Below are 12,251 nucleotides of genomic sequence, written 5' to 3' on the forward strand. Positions count from 1 at the left end.
CACTTTCAACATGGAGTGTTTACCCATCCCCACTATGTTTGAGTCCTATACTGTAGTTACAGAATTTAATTTCAACCCATCATAGTGGACATAAATACGTAGGTAAAATCAAGTCAGCTATGATAAGTAAAGTCATCATCAGACAAACCTGACTAAACTATTTTGACGTGTACAGTAGGTGTGTAGGTATATTTAGTAAGTGTATATTGGTAATAAAGCGATGTTGAGTGTATGCAGAATAGGGTGAGATCAGATTTATACTAAAGAGAGTCTCAATGAATGTCTTAGAATGTAAAGTCCAATTTTGTATTTATTAAACAGAAACAAGTTTTAAATACACAATATGAAAACCACACATCTCAACAACAAATCTGCATTAATTTTCTCGGAAATTTTTGGGGTATTTCAATGGCATTTGAACATCAGTCTACACAGTGCAAGCACAATATAAAAATTAAGTGCGGCCTTCACACCCCTTTTTCCACATTTTGTTGTGTTACAAAGTGGGATTAAAATTGATTTAATTGTATTTTTTTTGGTCAACGATCTACACAAAATACTCTGAAAGTGGAAGAAAAATTATACATTTGTAAAAAAAAAAAAAAAAACATCTTGATTATAAGTATTCAACCCGAGTCAGAACATGTTAGAATCACCTTTGACAGCGATTTACAGCTGTGAGTCTTTGTGGGTAAGTCCTTATTAAGAGCTTTGTACACCTGGATTGTACAATATTTGCACATTATTCTTACTTTTTTTTTTTTTAAGTCAAAACTGATACTAAGCCACTCAGGAACATTCAATGTTGTCTTGGTATGCAATGCCAGTGTATATTTGGCCTTGTGTTTTAGGTAATTGTCCTGCTGAAAGGTGAATTAATCTCCCAGTGTCTATTGGAAAGCAGACTGACCCAGGTTTTCCTCTTGGATTTTGCCTGTGCTTAGCTTTTTCGTTTATTTTTATGATAAAAAAAAACTCCCTAGTCCTTGCCGATGACAAGCACACCCATAACTTGATGCAGCCACCACCATGCTTGAAAATATGAAGAGTCATACTCACTGATGTGTTGGTTTTGCCCCAAACAACGCTTTGTATTTAGGACATAAAGTTAATTTCTTTGCTACATTTTTTGCAGTTTTACTTTAGTGCCTTTTTGGAGTTTTTAAAAATATTTTGGGGGGAATATTTTTCTTCTGTACAGGCTTCCTTCTTTTCACTCTGTCAATTAGGTTAGTGTTGTAGAGTAACTACAAAGTTCTTGATTCATCCTAAGTTTTCTCCTATCACAGCCATTAAACTCTGTAACTGTTTTAAAGTCACCATTGGCCTCATGGTGAAATCCCTGAGTGGTTTCCTTCCTTTCCGGCAGAGTTAGGAAGGGCTTCTGTATCTTTGTAGTAACTGGGTGTATTGATATACCATCCAAAGTGTAATTAATAACTACACCATTCTCAAAGGGATATTCAATGCCTGCTTTTTTATTTTACCCATCTACCAATAGGTGCCCTTCATTCAGAGGCATTGGAAATCTACCTGGTCTTGAATCTGTGTTAGAAATTCACTGCTCGACTGAGGGACCTTGTATCTGTAGGTATGGGGTACAGAGATGAGGTAGTCATATAAAATCATGTTAACTATGCAACTTAAGTGACATTTTTACTCCTGAACTTATTTAGGCTTGCCATAACAAAGGGGTTGAATACTTACTGACTCAAGACATTTCAGCTTTTAATTTTTTATTAATTTGTAAAAATGTCTAAAAATATAATTCCACTTTGACATCATGGGATATTGTGTGTAGGCCAGTAACACAACAAAATTAGGAAAACGTCAACTGGTGTGAATACTTTCTGAAGGCAATGTAATTATGTGTATCACACAATGCCTAAATGCAATATTCTACCCAGGAATATGCAACACTGAAATGTTATTCTGACAACAATGAAAATGAACCTTTGTCTTTAAAGGAAGACTCAGCGTTATGAGGTTGCCACGAGCAGAACCCCAGATATTGTGATGAGCGTGATGCTAGACTTTGCTTTCACAGTCACACAGTATCTGCGCATGTACATGAGTTCGCTTTACGCTGCTACAACGTGGTAGCCGCAGGACCAAAACATCAGAAATTTAGCCTTGTGCTTCAACGCTCTTAGTTGTTGTAGAAATTGACCCACTACTGCTGTTTACTTTGTGCATCTAAGTAATCTCGCTGAGTCTACCTTCATTGCAGGGTTTGATCTAAACAAACTTTCTATGTTATAGAGTGGAATGTTTTTTCTGCTGGTGTATCCTGAGGTAGCTCCTCTCTGAGAATCTCTTCCTGCAAGGCGTACAGGCGCTATGGCCTCTCTCCTGTGTGGATCTTCAGGTGCGTCTTCAGCAGGTGTTGGCGGGAGAACCTCTTCTCGCACTGTGGGCAGCTGTAGGGTTTCTCCCCTGTGTGGACCCTTTGGTGCCTCTTCAGGCTGCCAGACTGAGCAAAGCACATGTGACACTGGGGGCAGCTGTAGGGTTTCTCTCCTGTGTGGATCCTCTGGTGGATCTCCACATTCTGGGAGCAGCTGAAGCCTTTCTTACAGAATATGCAGAGGAACCGTTTCTCTTTACCGTTGCCTGATGTTGCTCCCCGAGCCTTGGCCCTTTGGTCCTTTGAGTTCAATACCTGTGAATCGGAAGGACTCATCGACGTGGACACTGAGTCGGATTCCCTGAATGTGTGTGTAGGGGAGTGGGTCTCAACATTTGGATGTGTCTCTAAGCTTTCCCTGTAATATAAGAAATCTCTGCCTTGTGAGTGTCTGTTTCCTAGGTGACTATCTGCAATCCATGTGGGAGGAACGACACCCTCCACTTTCACCTCATCTATCACTATAACCTCCCCTTTCTTAGCTAGGCACCCTTCAGAGTATACACTACTACTATACCGGTTCCAGTCCCCTCTAGACAGATCAGTCCGTGTCTCTAAACCCAAGGTCATGTTGCCAGGGTCCATCTCTGTAGTGTAAGAACAAGACGGATCATCGCCACTAGTGTCTATCGAGTCATCTCCACGGCAATGAACCATCCTCTGGCTCTGGTGAAATACCGGTAAGTACTCTGAACCGGGAGCAGGAGGACAGCCCAGTCTCCCTGGGTCTGATCTGTGGTCAGAATCTGTGTGTAAGAGCCTGTGTGTTAAATTTAAAGTCTTGGTGTCGGTCTCTGACTTGAGGACGGCGTTCTGCGTTCCGCTGACCTCCCTGACGCTGGGTCGGTTCCTGGGAGACGTTGGGGCACTGGTGGGGTCCTCTATGCTTACAGGGGGCGCTCCAGTCTGGATGGCTCTGCTGTGCTGTGGGTCCTTCTCTCCTTCAGACCTCTCCTGCTTGACCCCAGGACCTGCAGCCTCTGCATCTGCAGACTGACACAAGAAGAGAGGTTATTACCGGTACATTAGTTGAATTGGATAACAATGTTGTAGGGAAGTCTCACAAGCTCCCCTATGGCAGATAAATAAGGATGTACATGTAAGCAAGTGAATAGCTGAAGAGAGCCTTCCGGTAGTAAACGGCCACATTTGATTTACAAAGTGATTGTCATTTTTAATGCAACACTATTACACTAACCTCTATTACGATAACGTGCTGGGTTGAGGTTCCACTCCCCTCAACAGTGATTGGTTGGTCATCTCTCCATGTATTGTGTCTCGCTGGCTTCACAAAGCTCCTGTGCCCTCCAGTGAGACGTCCTTCACCTGAGACAGTGACTGGGGGAAAAGAGGTGGTTAGGTACTGTCAACGGTATTTTGTACACCATTGATACTGTCTACAATTTTTTTTTTTTTTTTTTTTTTTTACCTTTATTTAACCAGGCAAGTCAGTTAAGAACACATTCTTATTTTCAATGACGGCCTGGGAACAGTGGGTTAACTGCCTGTTCAGGGGCAGAACGACAGATTTGTACCGTGTCAGCTCGGGGATTTGAACTCGCAACATTCCGGTTACTAGTCCAACGCTCTAACCACTAGGTAACACTTTCATAACTTCCTGATATACCATTTATTGATCAATGTATTATGTTCCATGCATCACATTGTTTTCATTGAGTAAATAATAGGAAATGCAGAACATGAACAATCTGGTTAGAATATGATAGTGTCTTTGTGCAAGATAGATAAGTAATCAGGGCCATTATTGCATACTATCCAAAAAGTGACCAGCAAGACCCAATTCTAGGTAACACATCTGAACACATGCAGAAGGGAAGAGGGGAGAGGCAGTGCCGCTATATATGACAGGCTGCTCAGCCTTCTGTAAAATATGTGTGTGTCATGAACAACAATAGCTGAATGGTTTGCCTTCAAACTAAAAGTCCCCCATGGATGCAAACGGATAATAATTGTGGAATCATGCCACAATTGGACAAGATAATTCTAAACAAGGTTGGAATGTTGTTATACAAATTCAACAAAAGACAAAAATGTAATTTAAAGCAAAAAAACAACAACTTTTAAACGCACAGGGATGTAGACTTCAGAATTGCATTGGGGGCATACTTATATGCACTGTACAGCCTTACCTATGGATCGTGGGTCCATGAAATGGACTATCAGCCTATTCAGTGACACCCACAGATTACAATTCTGAAGAGTTTACACATATTAGCGGCGTAGCTCTTATTGTGTTACTTTAACTGTGGAAAATCACCTCACTATTCAGCCTATTGTATTGAACATTAATTTTGCAATGTATACCCTTATGCCTATGATCTTGGGAAGGAATATGCTGTATAATGAGGTGATTTCCCACAGTTAAAGTTACACAATATGAGCTATAATGCTAATATTTGTTTAAACTACTTACAGTTGTGTTCTGTGTGTGTCACTGAGTAGGCTAATACCCCATTTTATGGACTCAAGATCCAGAGGTAAGGGTGTACATAGCCTGATTCCTCTCTATGGTTCTTCCGGGGTTCCGGCCTTTCTAGGGAGTTTTTCCTAACCACCGTGCTTCTACACCTGCATTGCTTTCCGTTTGGGGTTTTAGGCAGGGTTTCTGTACAGCACTGACATCAGCTGATGTAAGGGCTTTATAAATAAATGATTGAACATTTGATTGTACATTGCAATATTAATGTTAATTATGCACAATATTTATTTAACCTTTATTTAACTAAACAAGTCAGTTAAGAACAAATTCTTATTTACAATGACAGCCAAACCCTAAGCCGGACGATGCTGGGCCAATTGTGCACCACCTTCTGGGAGAGGCTGAATAGTGAAGTGATTTTCCACAGTTCAACCATAAGATCTACAACTCTAATATTTCTGCAAACTCTTCACAATTGTAATCTGTGGGCATCACTGAGTAGGCTGGTACCCCATTTCATAGACCCAGAATCCAGAAGTAAGGCTGTATGTACACTGCAATATAATAACGCCCCAATTTAATTCTGTAGTCTATACATCCACAGTGCGATTTCAACAGATTTGTACTTTGTCAAATTATCATAACATTACAACCTGGTATAGCATTATCTATTGTGGCATGATTCCACTATTTTTATCCGTTTGAATCAGTTTCAATGGGTTACTTTTATTTGAATGCGATCCGCCGATTCCACTATTGTTTTGCACGCTAATGTTGTTCACAACACACTGGTATGCAAACTGTACCTCTTGACATTTCTCTGTTTCGGTCGGGGATCTTGACACGACTGGCGAGGACGCGCTCCCGCGTTGTCCTCTCTGCGCGCTCCCTTGCCACCTTCAGTTCCAGTAGTTTCCTTCGCAAAACCCTGTTTTCTTTCTGGCTTTGCGTTATTTCCAAACGAAACACTGCATAGTCGTCGTCTACGAGTTTACAGAGCTCAGCTACAGCTGCATTCGCTAGCACCTCCATGACGGAGGCTATTTGAGTGTGAAAAACCATACAGTTATCCATTGTTTCACTAGCGGTACCGAGATCACGTATATCAATCAAGTCCCGTCTCCAACGCTTATTAAACACTACACGCTGTAAGTATGTGATGCTGTCCAGTTAAATCAGTCATATTTTGAGTTCCAGGGTGTTAATACACGTCTAAATAACAATGAATGCTAAAGTGGAAATTGTTCTTAGTCACTGTTCACTTTCTGTTTACTTCTTCGTGTGAGTTTCCGGTAGACTGGACGCTGTGTTGGTTATCGTTTCCTTTCACAGGTCGGAGTGTGAATTGCACATTGTCACAAAAAATAAGGGAAACGGAGAAAATAAATTGCACCACCATCTAACCCACACATTTTATACACCACTATATCCCAAAAAACTCACCACCCCTATCCCAGTACTCTAGTCCTCCCAGATCTTACTCCAGGACAACTGGGAGGATGGGACAGACCCCTTTTCTTAAAACCCCCTTTAGATCTTCTGCTCTAAAATCTCTTACACTCATATCTCTGCTGCTGCCACGATCAAATCTGTTTTCTGGGGTTTACGCTCTATCAGTGCAGTATAATTAATAACCATAGCAACAAAAAAAAAACATTAAATCTTACCTAACTAAAACTCATCCGCTGGAAATATTTGGCATCCTGTAGTGCATGTCTTTACATCATTGTAAAGAAGCTAGCTATCTAGCTACAGTAGACACCTAAGTAGCAAGGATAATTGAGGCTATTCCGCTGCTATTCCGTCCATTCATAAGTAGTAGCGATCTTCAAGGACAAAAAAGGTTGCTTCGCCAACCGAGAGAAGCAGGCCCAAGATCTTCTCTTCGAAGTGCAAATCTAGTTTGAAAATACCCAGCTAGTGGTGCGTCAGATGCTCATTCATTTGTTTTGCCTGAAACAATCAAGTTATTCACTAAATATTCTTCTCTCCAGATACACAAGGTGACATCGCTTTAAGACTTCTGCCAGTCTACCAGCTAGGCAGGAAGACATTCCCGACCATGCTTCACTGAGACCAGAAAGTCCTCAATTTACTTGCAGCCTGTAAGTTTAAATAGTGGATCGGCCTAGAAAGATTGATGGGGAAATTAGATGATAGCATTTGTAAACCTTGAATGAAAGGAACAGCATTCCAAAATATGTTACGCATCACTGCACTCCTAGACATTAGGTAGGTTTCCATTCAATTTGAGACAGATTTTCATTACGAATATACAATCTGCATGAAACAATATGCGCATTTTCCCACCGGCAATACGTTTCCATCAGTCTGTTTGCAGATGAAAAATAACTTTTGCTGTTAAATTCCCATGTACCGAATACAAATAAATACAAGTTAAATGCGTTTCCATCACATTTTCAACTCTACTGACTGTTAAAATAGCAAATGTGCCCACTGGTCTTGGCACATGCGCTCTAGCTAACAAGCTCGCACATACAGTGGAGGTTGGCTATCTACATTATGAGATTATTATGGATAAGAGCGATATTATTTGTCAAACGGCAGCCAAGCATCAATCATGTCACCAGAATAAGACCCTCGATATTTATTGGAAAGGAGTATCTTGCACATTCACCACCATGTGAAGTTCATAATTTATTTAATCTGTAGCCTAATAAACTCCATGCTTTCCAGAGGAGTTTCCATTTAGCTTGGCAAATTTGTCAGAGGATGGGCAGAGGGGGCGAGAGAGAGAACAAGAGAGGAATATCCTGGAGTGCTGGATATGAGGGAGGATGTAAAGGATGCATTGAATGCACCATTTACCATGGCAGAGATGAAAAGGACAATAGGTAAGGCTGGGTTAACTTCAACTGGAAAAGATGAGGTGTGCTATGTTATGTTGTCCCATCTTAGTGATGAGGCACTGGGTAAGGTTTTGGTGTTGTACAACAAAATCAAATCAAATTTAATTTGTCACATGCGCTGAATACAACAGGTGTAGGTAGACCTTACAAGCCCTTAACCAACAATGCAGTTAAGAAAATACCCACCAAAAAGAGAAGAATAACAAATGATTAAAGAGCAGCGGTAAATAACAATAGCGGGGCTATATACAGGGGTTACCGGTACAGAGTCAATGTGCAGGGACACCTGTGTCGAGGTAACATGTACATGTATGTACAGTTATTAAAGTTACTATGCATAGAGAATAACAGAGTAGCAGAAGCGTTCCGGGGGGGCAATGCCAATAGTCTGGGTAGCCATTTGATTAGCTGTTCATGAGTCTTATGGCTTGGGGGTAGAAGCTATTGAGGAGCCTCTTGGACATAGACTTGGCGCTCCGGTACCACTTGCCGTGTAGCAGAGTCTATGACTAGGTTGGCTGGAGTCTGACAATTCTTAGGGCCTTCATCTGACACCGCCTGGTATAGAGGTCCTGGTTGGCCGGAAGCTTGGCCCCGGTGATGTACTGGGCTGTACGCGCTACCCTCTGTAGTGCCTTGTGGTCGGAGGCTAAGCAGTTGCCATACCAGGCAGTGATGCAACCCGTCAGGATGCTCTCGATGGTGCAGCTGTAAAACCTTTTGAGGATCTGAGGACCCATGCCAAATCTTTTCAGTCTCCTGAGGGGGAATAGTTTTTTTTGTGCCTTCTCCACAGTGTGGGAGGAGGGGAAACTACCAGGCAGTTGGAAGGAGGCAGTAGTGGTACCAATCCGGAAGCCAGGGAAGGACCCATCAAGCTATCGGCCAATAGCTTTAACATCATATGTATGTAAGATTATGGAACATATGATTACAGAGAGGCTAACTTACTTCCGGGAGAGCAGGGGGCTACTATCGCCACATCTGAGTGGGTTCAGGAAGGGGAACTATGGACCCAGTGCTCTACTTAGAAGCAGAGGTCAGGAAGTCTCAGGTGAACAAGGAGACTGTAGTAGCGATCTTTTTTGATGTGGAGAAAGCATATGTTATGTGGAAGGAGGGGTTGTTAATCAAGCTTGACATTATGGGGGTAGGAGGAAGAAAGTACACTACTGTTCATATTTGGGGTCACTTAGAAATGTCCTTGTTTTTGAAAGAAAAGCACATTTTTGTCCATTAAAATAACATCAAATTGATCAGAAATACAGTGTAGACATTGTTAATGTTGTAAATTACTTTTGTTGCTGGAAACGGGTGATTTTTAATGGAATATCTACATACAGTGCCTTGCGAAAGTATTCGGCCCCCTTGAACTTTGCGACCTTTTGCCACATTTCAGGCTTCAAACATAAAGATATAAAACTGTATTTTTTTGTGAAGAATCAACAACAAGTGGGACACAATCATGAAGTGGAACGACATTTATTGGATATTTCAAACTTTTTTAACAAATCAAAAACGGAAAAATTGGGCGTGCAAAATTATTCAGCCCCCTTAAGTTAATACTTTGTAGCGCCAACTTTTGCTGCGATTACAGCTGTAAGTCGCTTGGGGTATGTCTCTATCAGTTTTGCACATCGAGAGTGACATTTTTTTCCCATTCCTCCTTGCAAAACAGCTCGAGCTCAGTGAGGTTGGATGGAGAGCATTTGTGAACAGCAGTTTTCAGTTCTTTCCACAGATTCTCGATTGGATTCAGGTCTGGACTTTGACTTGGCCATTCTAACACCTGGATATGTTTATTTTTGAACCATTCCATTGTAGATTTTGCTTTATGTTTTGGATCATTGTCTTGTTGGAAGACAAATCTCCGTCCCAGTCTCAGGTCTTTTGCAGACTCCATCAGGTTTTCTTCCAGAATGGTCCTGTATTTGGCTCCATCCATCTTCCCATCAATTTTAACCATCTTCCCTGTCCCTGCTGAAGAAAAGCAGGCCCAAACCATGATGCTGCCACCACCATGTTTGACAGTGGGGATGGTGTGTTCAGGGTGATGAGCTGTTGCTTTTACGCCAAACATAACGTTTTGCATTGTTGCCAAAAAGTTCAATTTTGGTTTCATCTGACCAGAGCACCTTCTTCCACATGTTTGGTGTGTCTCCCAGGTGGCTTGTGGCAAACTTTAAAATACACTTTTTATTGATATCTTTAAGAAATGGCTTTCTTCTTGCCACTCTTCCATAAAGGCCAGATTTGTGCAATATACGACTGATTGTTGTCCTATGGACAGAGTCTCCCACCTCAGCTGTAGATCTCTGCAGTTCATCCAGAGTGATCATGGGCCTCTTGGCTGCATCTCTGATCAGTCTTCTCCTTGTATGAGCTGAAAGTTTAGAGGGACGGCCAGGTCTTGGTAGATTTGCAGTGGTCTGATACTCCTTCCATTTCAATATTATCGCTTGCACAGTGCTCCTTGGGATGTTTAAAGCTTGGGAAATCTTTTTGTATCCAAATCCGGCTTTAAACTTCTTCACAACAGTATCTCGGACCTGCCTGGTGTGTTCCTTGTTCTTCATGATGCTCTCTGCGCTTTTAACGGACCTCTGAGACTATCACAGTGCAGGTGCATTTATACGGAGACTTGATTACACACAGGTGGATTGTATTTATCATCATTAGTCATTTAGGTCAACATTGGATCATTCAGAGATCCTCACTGAACTTCTGGAGAGAGTTTGCTGCACTGAAAGTAAAGGGGCTGAATAATTTTGCACGCCCAATTTTTCAGTTTTTGATTTGTTAAAAAAGTTTGAAATATCCAATAAATGTCGTTCCACTTCATGATTGTGTCCCACTTGTTGTTGATTCTTCACAAAAAAATACAGTTTTATATCTTTATGTTTGAAGCCTGAAATGTGGCAAAAGGTTGCAAAGTTCAAGGGGGCCGAATACTTTCGCAAGGCACTGTAGGTGTCCAATGGCACGTTGTGTTAGCTAATCCAAGTTTATCATTTTAAAAAGGCAATTGATCATTAGAAAACCCTTTTGCAATTATGTTAGCACAGCTGAAAACTGTTGTTCTGATTAAAGAAGCAATACAACTGGCCTTCTTTAGACTAGTTGAGTATCTGGAGCATCAGCATGTGGGTTCGATTACAGGCTCAAAACGGCCAGAAACAAAGAACTTTCTTCTGAAACTCGTCAGTCTATTCTTGTTCTGAGAAATTAAGGCTATTCCATGCGAGAAATTGCCAAGAAATTGAAGATCTCGTACAATGCTTGGGCATCTCCGGCGTGGCCCACGCTTGGATTGCGTCCTACCTGACAGGTCGCTCCTACCAGGTGGTGTGGCGAGAATCTGTCTCCTCACCACGCGCTCTCACCACTGGCGTCCCCCAGGGCTCTGTTCTAGGCCCTCTCCTATTCTCGCTATACACCAAGTCACTTGGCTCTGTCATAACCTCACATGGTCTCTCCTATCATTGCTATGCAGACGACACACAATTAATCTTCTCCTTTCCCCCTTCTGATGACCAGGTGGCGAATCGCATCTCTGCATGTCTGGCAGACATATCAGTGTGGATGACGGATCACCACCTCAAGCTGAACCTCGGCAAGACGGAGCTGCTCTTCCTCCCGGGGAAGGACTGCCCGTTCCATGATCTCGCCATCACGGTTGACAACTCCATTGTGTCCTCCTCCCAGAGCGCTAAGAACCTTGGCGTGATCCTGGACAACACCCTGTCGTTCTCAACTAACATCAAGGCGGTGGCCTGTTCTTGTAGGTTCATGCTCTACAACATCCGCAGAGTACGACCCTGCCTCACACAGGAAGCAGCGCAGGTCCTAATCCAGGCACTTGTCATCTCCGTCTGGATTACTGCAACTCGCTGTTGGCTGGGCTCCCTGCCTGTGCCATAAAACTCCTACAACTCATCCAGAACGCCGCAGCCCGTCTGGTGTTCAACCTTCCCAAGTTCTCTCACGTCACCCCGCTCCTCCGCTCTCTCCACTGGCTTCCAGTTGAAGCTCGCATCCGCTACAAGACCATGGTGCTTGCCTACGGAGCTGTGAGGGGAACGGCACCTCAGTACCTCCAGGCTCTGATCAGGCCCTACACCCAAACAAGGGCACTGCGTTCATCCACCTCTGGCCTGCTCGCCTCCCTACCACTGAGGAAGTACAGTTCCCGCGCAGCCCAGTCAAAACTGTTCGCTGCTCTGGCCGCCCAATGGTGGAACAAACTCCCTCACGACGCCAGGACAGCGGAGTCAATCACCACCTTCCGGAGACACCTGAAACCCCACCTCTTTCAGGAATACCTAGGATAGGATAAAGTAATCCTTCTCACCCCCTTAAAAGATTTAGATGCACTATTGTAAAGTGGCTGTTCCACTGGATGTCATAAGGTGAACGCACCAATTTGTAAGTCGCTCTGGATAAGAGCGTCTGCTAAATGACTTAAATGTAAATGTAACGCTGTGTACTACTCCCTTCACAGAACAGCACAAACTGGCTTTAAATAGAATAGAAA

At 42.7% G+C, this 12,251-nt stretch overlaps 1 protein-coding gene across 1 annotated transcript; it reads right to left on the bottom strand.

Moving 5' to 3' along the window:
• Positions 1-292: 292 nt before the first annotated feature.
• Positions 293-9,097, bottom strand: LOC115137424 (protein glass-like). The gene is made up of 3 exons (XM_065024857.1): positions 5,654-9,097; positions 3,606-3,745; positions 293-3,400 (listed from the first exon to the last, which is right to left on the bottom strand). Exons 1-3 carry the CDS (start codon positions 5,919-5,921, stop codon positions 2,339-2,341), a joined length of 1,470 nt encoding a protein of 489 aa, XP_064880929.1. The 5' UTR covers positions 5,922-9,097; the 3' UTR covers positions 293-2,338.
• Between the last annotated feature and the right edge of the window lie 3,154 nt (positions 9,098-12,251).

This window comes from Oncorhynchus nerka, linkage group LG11, assembly GCF_034236695.1.
Source record: "Oncorhynchus nerka isolate Pitt River linkage group LG11, Oner_Uvic_2.0, whole genome shotgun sequence".
In the NCBI taxonomy this organism is placed as follows: domain Eukaryota; kingdom Metazoa; phylum Chordata; class Actinopteri; order Salmoniformes; family Salmonidae; genus Oncorhynchus; species Oncorhynchus nerka.